This window comes from Chelonoidis abingdonii, chromosome 10 (assembly GCF_003597395.2).
Source record: "Chelonoidis abingdonii isolate Lonesome George chromosome 10, CheloAbing_2.0, whole genome shotgun sequence".
NCBI classification, from domain to species: Eukaryota; Metazoa; Chordata; order Testudines; family Testudinidae; genus Chelonoidis; species Chelonoidis abingdonii.
This window is the reverse complement of record NC_133778.1, coordinates 11,470,859-11,488,721: the sequence shown is the minus strand read 5'-3', so window position 1 is coordinate 11,488,721 and position 17,863 is coordinate 11,470,859. Positions and strand designations below refer to the sequence as shown.

General features: G+C 38.8%; 2 protein-coding genes across 2 annotated transcripts in view; one reads left to right on the top strand and one right to left on the bottom strand.

The window, feature by feature from the left end:
- The window catches only part of VWC2L (von Willebrand factor C domain containing 2 like), a 139,264-nt gene extending 132,657 nt beyond the window's left edge, over window positions 1–6,607 (top strand). Inside the window, exon 4 of the mRNA XM_075069948.1 lies at window positions 6,276–6,607. Within this exon, the coding sequence (XP_074926049.1) occupies window positions 6,276–6,295 (20 nt within the window). The 3' untranslated portion in view covers window positions 6,296–6,607. The remainder of the gene's footprint in view (window positions 1–6,275) is intronic.
- The window catches only part of BARD1 (BRCA1 associated RING domain 1), a 64,845-nt gene continuing 51,152 nt past the window's right edge, over window positions 4,171–17,863 (bottom strand). Inside the window, exons 9-11 of the mRNA XM_032805318.2 lie at window positions 17,030–17,122; window positions 6,577–6,674; window positions 4,171–5,846 (exon numbers count right to left, since the gene is read on the bottom strand). Coding sequence (XP_032661209.1) covers window positions 5,514–5,846; window positions 6,577–6,674; window positions 17,030–17,122 — 524 coding nt within the window. The 3' untranslated portion in view covers window positions 4,171–5,513. The remainder of the gene's footprint in view (window positions 5,847–6,576; window positions 6,675–17,029; window positions 17,123–17,863) is intronic.

Genomic DNA, 17,863 nt, shown 5'->3' with positions numbered 1-17,863 from the left:
TAGAAGGTAGGAGATTTTTCAAAATTGTTATCTACAGCACATTCTCCTACTTTAAAGGGTAATTTAACACTAGTTAAATGACTGTTAAATTAACCAAGTAGCTGTAGAAATGTAGAAGTTGCTGTACCACTGCTGTTAAAAAAAAATAAAATCACTGAGTCCCCAAAGAGACATTGCCCATATCCTACCCAACATCACCACGCTGTCAAGGAGTTATCTAATTATAATTTTTAAAGTGATATTTAAGACCTGAAACTTTCTATCTCAGAAAATTCACTCCTCTTCCACGATTAGATGCAAGGGTTCAAATCCCTTTTCTGTTCAGCTGCAACTTTTCTTTAAAGTCTAGTTAATGGCGGAAAGAGCGACATGGGGCAAATGGGATTGGGGCAAGGGGTTGTAAGTATTCTGCCTTAGTGAATTCCACATAACATTTTCTCCTTTTCCAAGTCCAAACAAGACCCCTCCAGCACTAGTTGACAGCTTTTTGAAAATCAAGCCGTGTTGGCTCTTGCTTCATACATCATCCCCAACTATGAAGATTCTGGAATCAGAATTTAGCTGGCAATTTTATTGATTCATCAGATGATAGAATTCAGTTTGCTCTTCGACAGTGCTGGCAGTAATAAACTGATTTTTCCCCTTCAGAAAAATAAGCCACTATAAATCAGAAGCTGCACTGGAAGCAGAAACGTGCAGCAAGTAACAAGATGTCATTTTTACTCATGTTTTCATGTCAATAACCATAATCTAAGACCTAGTTTACAGCAGTCTCACCAAAGCCTCTTTGGTTACCTTGCAGTGACACTTCCTATCAAAAAAGGCTTTAACCCTTTGCAGGGAAGGTTGGTTTTCTAGTTAAGACACTGGACTGGGACTGAGGAAATGTAGCTCCAATTCCTGGCTGCGGCACTTAGTTTCACAGTGGGTTCATTTTCCATTTGTAAAACAGGGCTGCTCCTCCTCCTCCCTTCTTTAGCACTGTCCATTTAGATGGTAAGACCAGGAACTGTTTCTTCCTTTGTTTGGACAGCCCCTAGCACAGCTGGATTCCGATCGCAGCTGAGCCACTGTAATACATATTGCAGGGAGTGCCAGGTTATTGTGCTCTAGCGCAAGTGTTAGCAGAGGTTATCCAGGCACACACAGGAGCAAGCACTACTCACTCAGAAGTTGGAAGTCTCAGGACTCTTCCATGCCTCCTCCCTCACTAGTGAGTAGTGCAAACAGGGTAGCGAGTGGGCATGCTGGGGGCGATATGGCGTTGTTGTGATCTTCAGCCACCACATGAAGCCCTCAGCTGTGTGCACCTCTTTAGGCCAGCTTGTGCCAATTAAGCACTTATAAAGGCCCCATTACCATTACATGAGTATGCCGTAGACATTAATGATTTTATCCTCAACAGCCCAGTGAGGCAGAAGTATTATCTCCATTTCACAGATGGGGAATTTCGTCTCAAACAGGCTGTGATTCCTACCCAAGGTCACACAGCAAGTCTGTGGCAGAGACAGGCGTTGACCTGGTCTTTCAGTTCAGTGCCTTAATCACAAGACCAACCTTCCTCCTCATTTTGTTGTTTATAAATACAGCCCTCCTCACATCAGCTGTGCAGGCAAAAGCCCACGTGATCATCCTTGACATACCCAAGACCAAAAAGCCATGTCCAGCTGAGACGGCTACCTAGTTCCCAGCAGTATTTGTTTACTGTGATCTGTAAGTAAAGTTAAATCCTTCCCCCATTACTACCTAGACTACCCAATGTCTGAGTCAAACAAGAAAATCTGGTCTAAAACCATCCTCAAACAGACAGGTAGATAAAATCCAGCAAGGCTTATTGAAATAAATACATCAGGCTTCACAAAGCCTTTGGCAGCATGTAGTGTACATGGAGCTACATGCCGCAGCGAGGAGCAGGCTGTGTCCACCCTGCAGTGTGAAGCTATATGTACCCATGGAAAAGCAGCAAAGAATCCTGTGGCACCTTGTAGACTAACAGATGTTTTGGAGCATGAGCATCCAACGAAGTGGGTATTCACCCACGAAAGCTCATGCTCCAAAACGTCTGTTAGTCTATAAGGTGCCACAGGACTCTCTGCTGCTTTTACAGATCCAGACTAACACGGCTACCCCTCTGATACTTGTACTCATGGAAGGCTCTGGCAGGAGATAGCAGGGAAAAACTTCAGTAGGTCCCTGCTGCCAGCTCCTTTAATTGCAATGGGGAAAGGTTCAGCCTTTCCCAGCTGCCTCTCCCCTCCAGAGCTTTCCCACTTTGGGGCAGTCTTTTCTTGCAGCAGGGAAATGCTCCAGCAGGACACTCCAGTGCTGAAAATGGCAGTGTAGATGGGAGGCACTGCCTGGGGGAGCAGAGAGCTGTGTAGGGCATGTACAGTAACTCCTCACTTAACGCTGGAGTTATGTTCCTGCATAATGTGACTGGAAGTGAAATGATGTTAAGCGAACCCAAATCCTCCATAAGAATGAATGTACATGGGGGGGGTTGGTTCCAGGGAGATTTTTTTTTTGCTGTACAGTACTATAGTTGGGAGGTGCCCCCACCTTACCCCACACAGGCACAGCCCACTGGCACTGGAGACAGTGAGGCAGGCACTGAGGCGGTAGGTGCTGTTGACTAGAAGCACGTTGTGCAGCAGCCACTTCCCCTACTCTGCAAGCACCAGGGGCGGGGGCTCAACCCTCGGCCCACCCACGCCCTCCCTCCCACCAAACCCCGACCCTTAACATGAAATCTGAAGTGTTTCTGTTTTCTGGATCTTTGATTCTTTGTCTACATCAAGTAAATAATTCCCTTTGCAGCAGTAACCTCACCAGGTCATCCTATGGAACCAAAGCAATTGGAAATCAAATGAAATTAATCTAACTGTACAACTTTTTTGAAGTAAGAAGGAAGTCAAAAAGTTTAACAGTAAATGTAAACTATCCTAAGTACTATAGTTGAAACACTGAAAGTGAATACTGCTATATTGGTTCTCTTAGTGGATTTAAAAAAATTCTTGTGTAGTCTGAATTTGTTTTTTTAAAAACACAGAATTATTTCATCTTCTAGACCTAAAACTGGTCCTGATCCTGCAATTATTCTTATAGTATCTACACAGAGCCCCCCTGAAATCAACAAGGGTCTAACGGCAGAGAAAAACTTGCAAGATCTGCGCTCAAGTTTATGTCTTTTGTATGTTTTGCTGCTAAGTCTAGATAAAACTCAGTCTCATGTTATCTGGCTCTTGCAGCGTGTCATAGAAACCTGGCTTGGAAATGGGATCTAGTTCACAAAAACAAAAGTCCACTTGTGAGCAAAACAGATAAACTTGGGAAAACGTGGCTTCTTTTGCCCCTCTGACACTGAGTTGTGGCAACTGTAGTTTCTAATCTCACGTCTGTTCAGTCCTGTGAGAGACTTGTCCTCTTTAGAATTTGCAGCTCTCCTAAACTTCCCCAAATGGTGGATTCTACACTTAAAATTCTGAGGAGAGTGATTAGATTAGTAAATTCTTAAAGGGTTAAAATCCCTGTTGGTGTAAAGCTGTGCTCCATGACAGCAGCAATGAAGGATTCTTATTTTTATGATGTATACCATAGTATATTATTTACATTTGATATTTCGGTGTTAACTGAACTACGTGTCAAAATAAATTAAACCGATATACATTCCCCTCTGTAGTGTTTACTCAGTCATTTGCTTATCCACAAAAATCAGCAGTTTGCAACAGTTATTCTGTTAATCCGTGAAATTTGTGCGCATGCTCTCACACACACAGCCAAGTGCATGAGATCTGCTTTCAGTATATGGTGACAGTTCGCAGGCTACCCAGGGTAAACCAGAGATCTGCAACCTGAGGTCTTAAGCTCCTGAAGTCACTTTGGTGCTTTTGAAAATTGTACCCATTGTACTATCTGTGAAGAAAGCAACACTCCACAGAGAGTTCCATGGAGAATAATGGAAATGGCCTACAATCCCCAGTGACAATAGCTATAGAAAAGAAATCAGTTGTCCTTCCCTAGAAGAGAGTGAGTCTCTCAGACGGAATCTTTGTTGCGCTCAGCTGCTGTGCTGGGAATTTATGCAAATAATTCTGAAATTCTTGTTAAGTTATGTACAAGCTTCATATTTATTCTGCAGCTAAACTTGCGTAATAAATTATTTTAAAGTCATCGGCACCATAAGTTTTATTACAAGCAATACAAAATGCGAACACAACGACTTAATCCCATCACACAGCCATCATTATCACCACATAGCAATCATTACAATCACACAGCTCCAAGTCGTGATTTTATACCTGATCTAACCTACAGGATGAAAAGCTTCACAAGCCATTCAAATACATTGAAAGAGAGAGAGATTATAGGCATTAACAAACTGTGGTCAATTATGAAAGCAAGAAAGGATTCAGTAAAAATCAGTGGTAGAACAAAGTATGTAAAATGTCAAATTTCACTCAAATGCAATCAGGATAAATTTTTAATAAAACTCTCTATTTTCTAAAAGGCACGATTCTATGCTTGTGGGGGCCGCAGTTTTCCCATTAAAGGGGCTATGATAGCAGTTTGTACGTATGGATAAAACAATTCTGAATATAGTTGTAATCTGATTCTTTAAATCTGACTTCTGTTTTAAAAAAAAAAAAATCACACCTTAAATGAGATGCTATTTTGCTAGGATTTTTTTAAATTATATATTTACAGATATGAAAGTGGAATGAGTTTTGATAATGACTCTTAACGTTTCATTAAGAGTAGGTTAGGTCAAGATTTTTAAATATAGGGGTGGGATTTTCCAAAGGTGCCTAAGTGATTTAAGACCACAAGTCCTATTGAATGTCTAATGGGACTTGTCCAAGTAAACTTAGGTGGTTTTGCAAATACCACTTCCAAGTCTGAAGTTAGACTCCTAAATCTGTATTTATGCATATGCTCAATTTTCAAAAGTGCTGAGCACATAGCTACCTCATATCTCAGTGAAATTAGGCAGATGCTGAAGTATGGTTTTAGGCATTTAACTTTAGGGTCCTATTTTTTAATTCTTGGCCTTAAAGGGAAACCTGACTATGTGACACTTATGGTAGAATGCTGTTAATTTATATGTCTCACACAAGAAAGGGTGATATCATCTCCTCTGAAGGGAACGTTTGAACAACCAAGGGTATTCTAAAGGTCTCGTGTTACAAAGACTTCATTATAAATTACAAAATACTGTATGGAAAATATATTATTAGTATGCTGAAATATAACAACTGAAAATTAGCTGCGTCAAATAAAGGAATTTAGAGTAATTTCTGATGCATTATCCTCATTTTTCATTATTTGTTCATTTACTGACAAAATTCAGCAATTCACAGTGAGTTTCCCAGTCATTAAATAGGTTCTACTGTGGCTTTAAGTGTGAATAATGAAGAGAGGGTTTACCCTTTGATTCTAGACTGCCTAGCAGTGTGTTCCAACTGCTCAAGAGGCTTGGCGGTCATTTGAGAAACTTGTTCATGCTGCTGGGATATTCACTTTGTAATAGGTAACAGCTGAAATGACATCACACAGTCTATGAGCCAGCTGGAGGGGGCCATCCAGACTTTGCCTTGGCGAATTTTATCTGGGTTGCATTTAGAAGACACATCATAGATAACGTATTGTGTGCAGAAACACTGATCAGACCCAGGTTCGGCATGGTATGCCACTGTGTTGATGCTCTGTGTCACGTCGCTATCTGGCTTTGGCTGCCTAACGAGGATTTGTCCTCCTGCTGCTTTAACCAGCTCTATGAGGTCACTCTTCTGGTGGTGGTTGAAAGTTCCCAAAAAATAGAAGTAGCAACCATCAAACAACTTAGGCAGCTAAGAAAAAAGAAAACAAGAAACAGAATAAGTACAGAGATCCACAGCTCAGCATATGATGGGGAAGCCAAAGGAACAAGCATTAGCTCAATAAGTGCATCCGAAAATATGGGCTAAATTGTGCAACAAGTTACTATGCCAGTTTCTAGAAACCTCAATATATGTTTCCAACCACTCAAAGCTACTCTTTGAAAGCATTTATTTAGACTGTAAGCTCCTTGGGGCAAGGAACACCTGTTTGCTCTGTTAAAACAGTAGCTACCATGATAGGGCCCTGGTCCTTGATTAGGGCTGCTTGGTGCTACAACAATACACGTGATAAAATTACATCACACCACCAGTCCATTTAAATCAGGAGATGTTAGTTAAAAAGATAGGATGGACCAAGACTGAATGAAAAATAATTACAATATTTTTCCTTCCTTTTAGATGGGAGTGATTCCAAGTAGCAACTGAAACTGAACTGGAGAATCCTAGAGGAAACTTCAGCCTTTGTGTTTCATGCAACTTCTTGCATAACGACACAGACTTCCCTCTGAAGCTTTGGCAAGGTTTATGGGAATATACATCAGATATCCATTAACAGTTTGTGACAATCTTTAACAGTAAATTCAATCACCTCTCACACAAACACCTGAATAAGTGCACATTGAAGTATTAAATCTTTTATCCACGCATGTAGCAGAGGGCAGTGGTATAAAAGAGTGTTTTCAAAAAATCAGATAGCTACCAGCTGTTCTTGGTTGAGTCTGCCTCTTCGTGGGCCACCACAGATTTCATACTTCTCCTCTTGTTCACGAATTCTGCTTTGCAAAGATGCCTTCACCCCTGGAATTAAGGCACATGTCAAGACAACAAAGCAAAGCATTGTTATTGCCAACTCACAGGATTACTTCATATATTCAAGTTGCATTTCAACAAAATTACATGTGCTTAATTTTACGTACTGTGAATAGTTACACTGAAGTCAAAGGGATTATTTAAGTTAAACATGTGGGAATCCTTGCAACATCAAAGATTAAGAGATTACACTTTAGCTAATTTCTAAGAATCTCTTTAAAGTGAGTTTATAGAAGTGCTTCTGAAAGATGATGGTTTGATGCCCCTGGAAAATGAAATCCTTCTCCTAGACGGAATAGGCACGGCATAGTATACTGTAGGTCAGTGGTGTCGAACATTTCATCCACAGCATACACTGGGCCTGCTTGACATATTTAAGTGACTCTGCTTGACACTCATGCTGCAGAATCTAACCTTTCATTTCAATTAGAAAAAAGCCAACCACTATGCATAATTCTCACGATTGCATAGATAACCTTCCAAATACAAATCAGACAGACAAAACTGCATCAGGCCTTCAAGCTGCCTGAAACAATGACACACAAGTATGAACTCCATCTCCCACCACTCCCATTGGGCATGAACTCTGAAGTGTCATTAACAGACATTTTAAAATTAAACTACTGCTTTGCTGATCATTTGGCCCCTTAAGTAACCTTATCTTGGAGGCCAACTAACAGCCATCAGATGATAGCAAGTGCCTCACCTGGGCTGGATATAAACCTCATAAAAAGCTGACTCTGTACTGCATTACTGATACAAGGATTCACATTTCACTCCTGTTTTAATGAAAATGATCAGGAACAGGTCAGTTGTAGCTGATGCTTGAAATCAGAACAGAAACATCAGAATGCCTTAACTTGGGCTTTTCCCTTTCAGATTCACCAATTTATTTGCATTTAAGTAGTATTTTAAAGGTGCAGAAGTGTGACTGCTATGTGAATACACATTTGTGAAGCTGCTTTGGAAAGAAGTTCAATAAAACCTGTTAACAGCCATCAAAAGGTGCCCGGGTTCAGTAGTACTCACAACATCAACACTCCATTATATACAGGTCCCCCATTCCTAAAATCTGAAACCAACAAAACCAATACTCAGCCAAGACAACAAAAACACAACCCTCCTTACAGTTTTTAGCCCCAAAAGGGAGAAGAGCCAGAGACCCCATGAAGTCTATGAAGGACATTGCTATGGTGATGGGTGGCAGTACTGAACCTTAAAAGAGAGAGATCTTCCTGCTTGTGCCAACCCCAGGGAGCTTGAAAGCCCAACTGTGCTGCCAACAGGCCACTGGTCAATTTGATTTTATTTTTGTTCTGGTTTTTGAATCTTAAAACAAGTTATAAATAAAAAAAGTCACTAAGCTATTTGTTTACATGAAAGCAAATGATAATTTGACGAGGCAAGTTGTGCTTATATATTTGATTGCAAATAGAGACTCCCGTATATGCAGAAGTCAAAAATTCTACAAGCCTAGTCTAGATGCCCACAACATTATGTTTTTCACATTTTTTCCCCTCTCTTCTATGCATGCCAGCCTGAATCTGTGGGTGTTCTGCTCAATTCCGTTGTGGGAAATTAACATGAACCTGTACAAAATTTAAAAAAAGTACCAAAGACCCTTATATTCTGGGAAAGAAAAAAAATCATGTATTTATTGGAGATCAGAGCAGTAAATATTGACAAAATATTTCAGAGGTTTTCATAACAAGCACTAACCACAGCCCTTACGTTGATACCACTGCACATAAACAGAAGAGAATCCCAATAGGACTTCACCTTAAGGTTGCGTTTTTTCCCTCCTCTCAAGAGTGCATGGATGTTAATGTGTATTATTTATAATTAAAACGAGAAATGTACTCCCAGACCTAGCTCTGAAAACAGGACTGGTCCCTGCATTATCTACAGATCACCACAGATGTACTGTTTTCACTTTTTGTATAAAAACTACATTAAAAGTTCCTGTATTTACAATGCATATTAAAATATATGTGTCTCAATTTTCAGAGGTGCTCCACACCCACAACTCCAATAAAGTAAATGAAAGTTGTATGTGCTCAGCACCTCTGAAAAAATACCAGGCTGCTAACATTTAAGTATCACTTTATATTTTTCAGAGTGGCTTTGGACAGAAAAACAGAATGCAACTGCACATTTTTTGTTTGGGTTACCAACAAATCTGGGCTATTGCCTGTAGTGTAGCACCAGTATACCTGTTGCATGAAGCAGAATAGCATAAAGCCTGTTCTCCATCAGTCAATCTGCCAGCAAAGTTCAAATTTCAGGATCCTTGCTAAGCAAGGTGAGGCTTTATAAGGCTAGATTAATCACAACTTGATTTTCAAATGACAACTTTAGCTCCTAGTGCTGGCAGTGATAAACAAAGCAAATCTGATGAGAGCAACATAGGAAGCAGAATGAATATGGAACACTAAGTTATCTTTTTACAGAGTTACCTTCTTGAGGACAACTGAACTTTAAATCGTGAAAGTGACTAATGTTGGTAAAAGGCATCTATTTTAGCAGAAAATGTAAAGTACATTAAATCTTGTCTGCATACACGTCTTCCCATTTCATGCAGCCAACTCCACTGATAAATCCTTTCAGTAAAATTTAATTGCAGTCATTGAAATGGTTTAATTTTTAACTGCCATGAGAACATTTAACCAAGATAGTGACGAAGATACTGATATTAACCATCTCATTTTCACTAAGCTCCAACACTGAGAGTTAGAAATGTTACAGGAATTAGTGCTTCGTATTTTTTTTTTTAAAGTAACACATACACACACTACTAATAAATGTTTCTCTGAAGACTTTTCATCTCATTCATTTTAACCTCCACTTCAGAAATCACACAATGTACATGGTTCACTTACAGATATGGAAAAAAAAGTCTTGGGCATAAGTTATTGGTGCACAGATGAAACAATCTTTAAAATGCAGACATTTTAAGTGAGTTGACTTCATTAGGGTTATATACCACTCCTTGGAGTGATCTTTGTGATAATACGACTGTAGGCTCCCACTACCTGAGAAAGTCTATCCTACAACGATGATGGAGCAGAACTTGTTTTAAGTTAATCGTCTTGTAATATTCGACAACAACTCACGGCTAGACAGTTTTACAGAACTACGTGTGCTGAGATGCTTTTTAAACAGCTTTCATTCAGTCTCTTCTCTAACCCCTGTACCTTGTTCCTATCCATGTATGAGAAGCAATGTGAAAATTACTACAATCCTCAGCAATACAGGAATGTCAGCTGATGCTTCAAACTTCTAAATCCTAGATGTCATTTTACTCTCAAACAGCATAACTAATAGGTGGTAAGGAAACAGCACAGCTTGGAAAAGACCAGACAATACACACAGGATAACAGTAGAGAGACAAGAAAGCATAAGGAAGTGATAGATGTATTAAATTTGCCATATCGATCAAAGAAGCGGTTTAGTAGTTTTAGTATCCTGTCTGGCAGTGTTAAGGACCAGATGCTTCAGAGGAAGGTGCAAGAAACCCTAATACAAATAATTATGGAATAATTTGCCCACAGAGGAAGTTTCTTCCAAACCCTGTGAGAATAAAAAAAATTGTAAACCGTTTTGCTTTAGCACAGTGGTTCCCAAACTTCAGCAGCTTGTGAATCCCTTTCACTAGCACGTCAAGTATCGCAACCCCACTCTTAAAAATGAATATTTCCAGGGATTTTCTCCTGTACTTGAGTATAAATTATAAAAACAGTGATCTTGGAAATATAAAATTTGTTTTTAGGACATGCTTATTACACACTATTTATTAATTATTTATCACTACAGTATTTTTATTACATTATGAAAACGGCTACACTCTGCCAAGATCTCACTTTGCCAAGATCTAACTCAAAAGAGTTCCTGCTACACAAGCACTCAGGTCTTGAGCAGTCCAGGGAAACAGCACATGTTACAAAAAAGCTTAAACTTGTTCTTCAGAATAATTTTAAAAACAATACTAGCTGTCTATTTAATTTTAAAAACAGCAAAAAATATTCACTTCCCTTTCCGTTTCTTATAAGGAGTCTTGAAGTTTAAATCTCTTCGGTGTGATAGATATGCTTGCTTTGATCTGCTTAGCTCTTGGCAGTCTAGGGGCTCTGGACTGCTGACCCCATACTGCCCGGGATCTCTAAGGACAGCTTTGTCCGCCATTAGGGAATTTTTTCCCCGAGAACCCCCAGTAACATTTCGCAAACCCCAGTTTGGGAATCACTGCTTTAGCATGTAAGCCAAATACTAACTGTGGACATTGTCCTCCATAAGTATTTCTAAAGTTACTCACTTCTTGGCCTTACTGATATATTATGACCATGAGTTTCATAGGTTAGTCATATACTTTGTATTTGCTTCTTTTCTGTTTTGCATCAATTAGCTCAACTGAATATCCTCAGATTCTAATATGAGAAAAGTTAACAGAAAGGCTCCAAATACCTTTTCCATATCATTAATTATGTTTACTTGTATCATACCCCTTCTCATTTGTTTGTTCTGTAAGTCTCAATCTTTTCTTCCCAAGTCTCTAGACCACTGTTTCTGCTATATCCTTTTTAAACTAGGATGATTAGAACTGAAAACATTATTCTAGGGAAGGCTGCACCTCTGAGGGCATTTAACAACTGATTTGTGATAGCACCTAGAAGCACCAATTACAAAACAGAGCCCCACTGTGGTAGACACAGTACAAATTACACAGAAAGACGATTTCTACTTTTAAAGAGCCTATCATCTCAATACAAGAGACAGGGGACTTGGATTCTAAACTTTGGGGCAGGACTGTGTCTGTTTTATGTACAGCACCTAGCACAGAGGCATCCTATATACCAGTGGTTCTCAACCCAGAGTACACGTATCTCTGGGGGTATGCAGAGGTCTTCCAAGGGGTACGTCAGCTCATCTAGATATTTACCTAGTTCTACAACAGGCTACATAAAAAGCATTAGCAAAGTCAGCACAAATTAAAATTTCATAACTTGTTTATATTGCTGTATGTACTAAATTACATAGACTAAATTCCCCCCTTGTGAAAACTATAGATTCTGCATGAGGCACACATGTGCCCTCTTCCGTTTTGTTTTTTCCTCCTCAAACTGGCTCTAGTATATATAAGTTTGAAAATAAACAAACAGTTTTCATGTTTACATAGCCTTATTAACTTATGAACAGATTTAAAATAAGCCAATGCTTACAATGCACTGATCCGCTATACAAAATCTTGATACATTCTGTATTTCTACCATCAATGACAGTTATAGACTTGCCAATTCTGGGAGTGGGCAGGTATATTCATTTAACTGGTTCTTTTCAATCTGTGCTGGGGTACATCCTTGTCATTAAACTGATGACCATAACTGCTGTGACTCAAGTTTGTTGGATCAGCTACCCCAAAACAGTAGCAATACCAACAAGAATGTGTATTTCCTCACACTTCAAAGGGATTGGACTCATACTCGGGGGGTAAAGGACCCCAAACCAGGGTGTGCATTCCTTAGTAAGCCATTTTCAGCATCTGTCTGATGAAGGATCAAGTTGAAGCGCGACTGCTCTTATTTAAAAAAAAAAGTTTTTTTAAATTGTTCATCTTAGAGATAACCAATGTTTAAGGATATAAATCCATACTACTCAAAAAGTAGTCTTTTTAATACCCCCCCCCCATTTCAATTTTAAGCTCTCTGTGGCACAGACTCTTTTGTTTGTGTGTACACAGTGTCTAGCATATGGGGCCCTGAGCAGGTGTCCAGGCACTATTGCAGTATAAACATTAAATATTAGAAGTTGTAAGCTTGTGCATTAACGTCACCACATTTGGGAAATGAGGGGACTGACTTCTTTCATACAGGAGTTGCTGCTCACGCTGTTCCTCTTGCTTACCCTGAACCATTTCTGCCTCTAGTCTTCCCACAACCCGTCACACAACACATTTGGGGCAAGCAACACAAATTCCCAGTGCACCATCTGCCCGAATGCTGGCACTAATTTACCTTTATTACTATCTTGTCATAGTCATATAGCTCCCAGGCCACGGAAATTAAGAAACTGCAATTTGTAAATTTCACAAGATGAGGACCCAATCCTCTAATCCTTACTCGCCTGAGCAATGCTATTGATTTTAGTGAAGCTATTTGCATTAGCCAGGGCTATTTACACGAGTACAGTTGTATTCACCCACTGTTACAGTGGTATAAGCCCTAAATTAGTGCACTGACCGTAATGGAGTTATGCAGGATTGACATTAGGTACAGCTAAGCACAGATTTGTTCCTAAATCTTTCAGAATACTACCATCCTAAAACCTTTCTAAAAGGTTGAGTGATGTTTTATTTTTATTGCTGCTATTGAACAGCCATATTAGTATCAAAGGGCCCAGGGTCTAGCTGTGGCAGCAATGGCAAATGTTCACTTACCTGTAGATGGGGATGTTGGAAATGGAAATATAGGGGTCTCTATGCAGATAGAGCGGAAACTAATTAGGTGAATTGCTTGGGGAAAGAAAGTAGGAATTGTGGACCGAAAGCAGCCTTTGCAGTTAACAGAATCTGACAAAGCTGTTGGCCTGTGCCTTAAGCATAATAGTCTTACTAGTATCCAGAGTACCTTGGAAGAAACACGAGATGAGATTCCAAACTGAAAAAATATAAAAAGGTTTCTGAAACCATTTTTCATTATTAGTTTTACGAACTCCTTAAAATTACACATTTTTGTGAAGCAAGGTAGAGATTGGAGTGGTGTAGTTAAAGCTACATATTCCTGATCTGTGCATTGACATGAAAGTGTTTCTTGAATGCATTTATTCTGAGATTCCCAGTATCCATTATAACAAGTACATGTATCAGCATTGTCATCTGTTTAAATGAGGAATGAAAAATAGTCAAGCTTTTTTTTTTTAAACTGTACTCTGATTTAGGAAAAAACAGATTAAATTCAGTAATACTTGAAACTTAATCTCAACATACTTGCTGGAGGATGATGATATGCTACTTCCCGTTCTATTATAGTCCCAGAAATAATGTAGGCAATAAAATAATGAAAGCAATGAAAGATATGGCCAAGGGCAAGGAGCAGGATGACAATGGTGTCTCAATTGATTTTTATGCTGCTTTGAAAATTGAGATATTGCCAACAGTGTGTTAAGTATATATAGAATGTATAGACAATAAGCAACTGGCAATAGGTACTATGAAATCTTTCCTCTCTGAAGGTACCTTCTTGCAGTATTACCACTCTTACATCAGCCTCCAGTGAGAGCCAAAAGGGAATTCAAATAGCTGTCGAGATTTCTGCACCATCTATACTAGTAGCAGGCCTTGTGCCTAGCCCAAGTAAGAGTAGTGCACTTCCACCAGAATGTTTCAAATTCAGCATGTTAGTAAGCAAATATATAGGGAGATTACACAATTCTAAAATAAATATACAATCTCAAATACGGCCTGATGATATACAATGATTCAGGCAGATGAGAAAGGAGACTGCTTTTATTACACAAAGATATGAAAAGCTGCTGTAATGGAGGCATTCATACAGAAAAATACTTATTTTTATCAAAATATTTTTTGCAAAGTATAAAGCTGGTGTCTTTTTTGTGACATGAACAAACTGTCTAGGCCATAAATGTAAATTTCCTTTAAAGAACATACTTGGAGAACAATTTTAACATGTGCCACAATGTAAATATTTTCACAAGTGAAATACTGGATCAAAACTCACTGGGTTAATAGAAAGAAATGGACCCCAAGTTTGAATTCCTGGCTTAAAAATTTAAGCAAACATACATTTCTTATGTCTAATTTATTAGTAATGGCTTTGAGAGAGATACAGGGTCAAGAGAAATACACCAGAGTAAGGGCACACTTTTAAAAAGTTTATTTTTAATGTCTCATCTAAGTGGATGTAACCAATTACTAAACACAAGCCCCCAAAGCAATGACAAATAAGGAGAGAGTACGAAAAGCAGAGCAAAGTAAAACCCTTTTTCCTAGACAAATGTTTCATCAGCAGGCATCTAATTATTTGTTATAACAATCTTTAACTTGTAATGACTCTGAAGAAGAACAACAACAAACTGGTGGGAGCAGATGGAATGGTGTTGTTAATTATAGGCACTTAGCTGCATCAGACCCCGTGAGTTATTACTAACATTTCCCAGTAGGGAGGAGAAGCACTTGCTTTTAAAAAGTACGTTGCTTACTAAGCTATAAGCATTAGCACCCAGGAGTATATTAATCAGTGCTTTAACACCACATTAAATAAAGCTCAACAGAAAACAAAGAAGTGTATTAAAATGTCCATGGAATAAAGATTTCTGTACAGACCATGTTTACTTTTTTCTGTTATGTTTCCAAAGTTAAAAAACAACTAAATTATCTCACTAACATTTAATCTCACCTCTGCAAGAAAAATCCATCTTCTCCCTAGTGCTCAACTGAAGAGAGAGAGAATCCTGTACTAGTGACATCATTATGTATTAGTTTCTATATTGTTTGACCAGTAAAATATTGAGATGGAGAAGAGGAGGATACTTAACTTGGAAAATTAACAAGCCTCCTGAACAGCCTGTATATAGCTTTGATAAAGTCAAGATCCACCACAGCAACGTTAGATTTAAATATTCTCAGTGAAACAGAATTCTAATTACTGAAGACACCCCATATGCACTCTGTGCAAACCCAGGCCTGGCTCCTAACCCCTCAGAAATGTGTTACCCACAGCCAAAGAGAGGTTTTATTTTCCTGCCCAGGTGTAAACTCTAAGCAGCTAGACAGCTACAATACCGTAACTGTCCCACAATTCCCCACTACTTTTCAGCAGCCCAAGTACGTGAAGCTAGTCCTGGATACCCAAATCAACCTGTAGGTTTGGGCATTTATCAATATGTCGGGGGAGTCAATGAGAAGCTATTCATACTTGTGACAGATCGCAGTACCAAGACTCCTTGAAGACTTTTTTTTTTGAATTACCTATAGAGAAGGGGGATGAACGTAAGTTGTTTTAATTAAGTGATATCAAAAGTATTCAAGGGGAATTTAACCAATGCACCATTTGAAAAGAACAGAGAGGAAATCAAGTGGATATTAGGAAGTTACATGGACATTAAAAGCAGATGGACCAAGTTTTCCAAAATGACTAGTGATTTTGGCTGCCCAACTTGGGACACCTTAAAAGGGCCTCATGCTCAGCATTTTAGAAAAAAAAAATCAGGCCCCTTTAAGCTGGGCACCCAAAACCAATAGTCCGTTTGAAAAATGTTGGCAGATAAGTTATTTGAAGAGTCCCTATTGAATAAAGATGAGTTTTCATATCCAATATTTAATCATCCAAGACACTCCTGAAACCCCTTGAAGAAAGTTCTCTATGAATTCTCCATTGATAGACAAACTGCACATGTGTTAATTATAAATTAAAAACACACCAGAATAAAGGACTGGGTCTAGATTCCTGCCCCAGAGAAGTCAAGGGGAACAAGGAGGGCTTTCACAATACAAGAAGAGAACAAAGTGTTAGAGAAATAAATTAGAAAGGGAATTAATAAAGTCAGCCCTCAAGATATACAGAGAACAACTGTTAAGAAAGGAACATGCTGTAAAATAACTATTGATTAACTGTGTAAGGGAAGACTTAAAAAATGCCTTCAGTTGTATACTATATAGATATTTGTTCATCTGCCCTTTCATTTAAGTTACTGTTTTGTCAGATGGAACATAAGTCCTTGAAGGCAGAGGTGTATTGGATAGTATAACTACCGCTTTATACATTACTAACAAGCACTGACCCCGTAACCCTAAAGCAACCAAAATTTTCCATTTTGACTTCTGTGGGAGCTATGAAAAGCATAAGGAATACAAGGATGAGACCATAAGCTTGACTGGGTTTTGCTGGTAACTAGCCATCCTGTTATTTCTCCCGATCAGGCAGTTTTATTCTACTATACCAAATCAGCCCTTCTCGACAGCCATTTAAAATGTTTAAACTTAATACTAAACACATACATTGAACATTTACCTTGAACATTCCAGCCCTATTGCTAATATGCTGAGCGGTAAACAAATTCATCCCCTCCTTACATTTGGGGGATGACTCTTTCTTTGGATGCATTACACATTTTCCACAGATGGAGTAATTACATTTAATCAAATTCTTGCCACTCAGAATTTTAAAAGCCCCATAGTTTAGGTTAAGCCAATATCCATATTTGAAACAAGTTTCTGAAACAGGAATGGAAAGTTCTCAGGTAAAGATTTATACGATCTGAAGAGAAACCATCCTCAAGTCAAACTATACATTTGTTTGAAAAATAAACATTCCATCTATTTCAATACTTACACTCAAATTTCAGGACCCAACATCCAGCCAGAATGGCCAGCATCCCTTTGATAGTACTTCGCATTGGATCATCAGGGATAACGACGTGAGTCACTAGAGGAAAAAGTTACACATGTAAGAAAGCCTACAAATCTAAAATAACCAGATCCACAAGACTTGTTACAAATCCAGTCACGCCCAATTTACGAACTATTTCCTCCCCATTTATAAGCAGATATTCTCTCCAAACTCAAAATCTGTTTTCATTTGCTGCAATTCAAATCTTCTCTTTATAAACTTGTGCAAGTGGGTGTTATACCTGAAAACCCACAACATTTCTATCTGATGTAAAAAGACACCTTTTAGTTGTGGTAAGTATAGCCTTGTAGTTTATAAGAGAAGGAAGCATTACTGATCTATAAACCTGCTTCTCCTCCAAATGTATAACTGCAATAGGATTCTCTCTACTGGGTGTTAGCACCTTAATGCAAGACTGGTGGAATTTCCTCAGCTCGAGATTTTTCAGGCCCTACATGTAACAGTAGTTAGGTGGAGCATGAGTTAGGCCCCTTCTAAGCATTTCCATTACACATGATCAGCTTAATCACAGCCTGAGAATCTTTCAGTCAGTTCTACACTGCATGGGTGGCAAAGCTCTCACGAGGAATAAGCCAATCAATAAAAGGGATTAAGAGAATGCCTAAAAAACGACCCACACCCAACAAATGTAACTATTCATCATGGACTTAGTAGAGATGAACTTGAAACTCTGAGGCTAGATGACAGGTAAAAAGAACTCATCACAATACTATTGGCCACTCTCATTACCACTACAAAAGAGATTTTTCCTCCCTT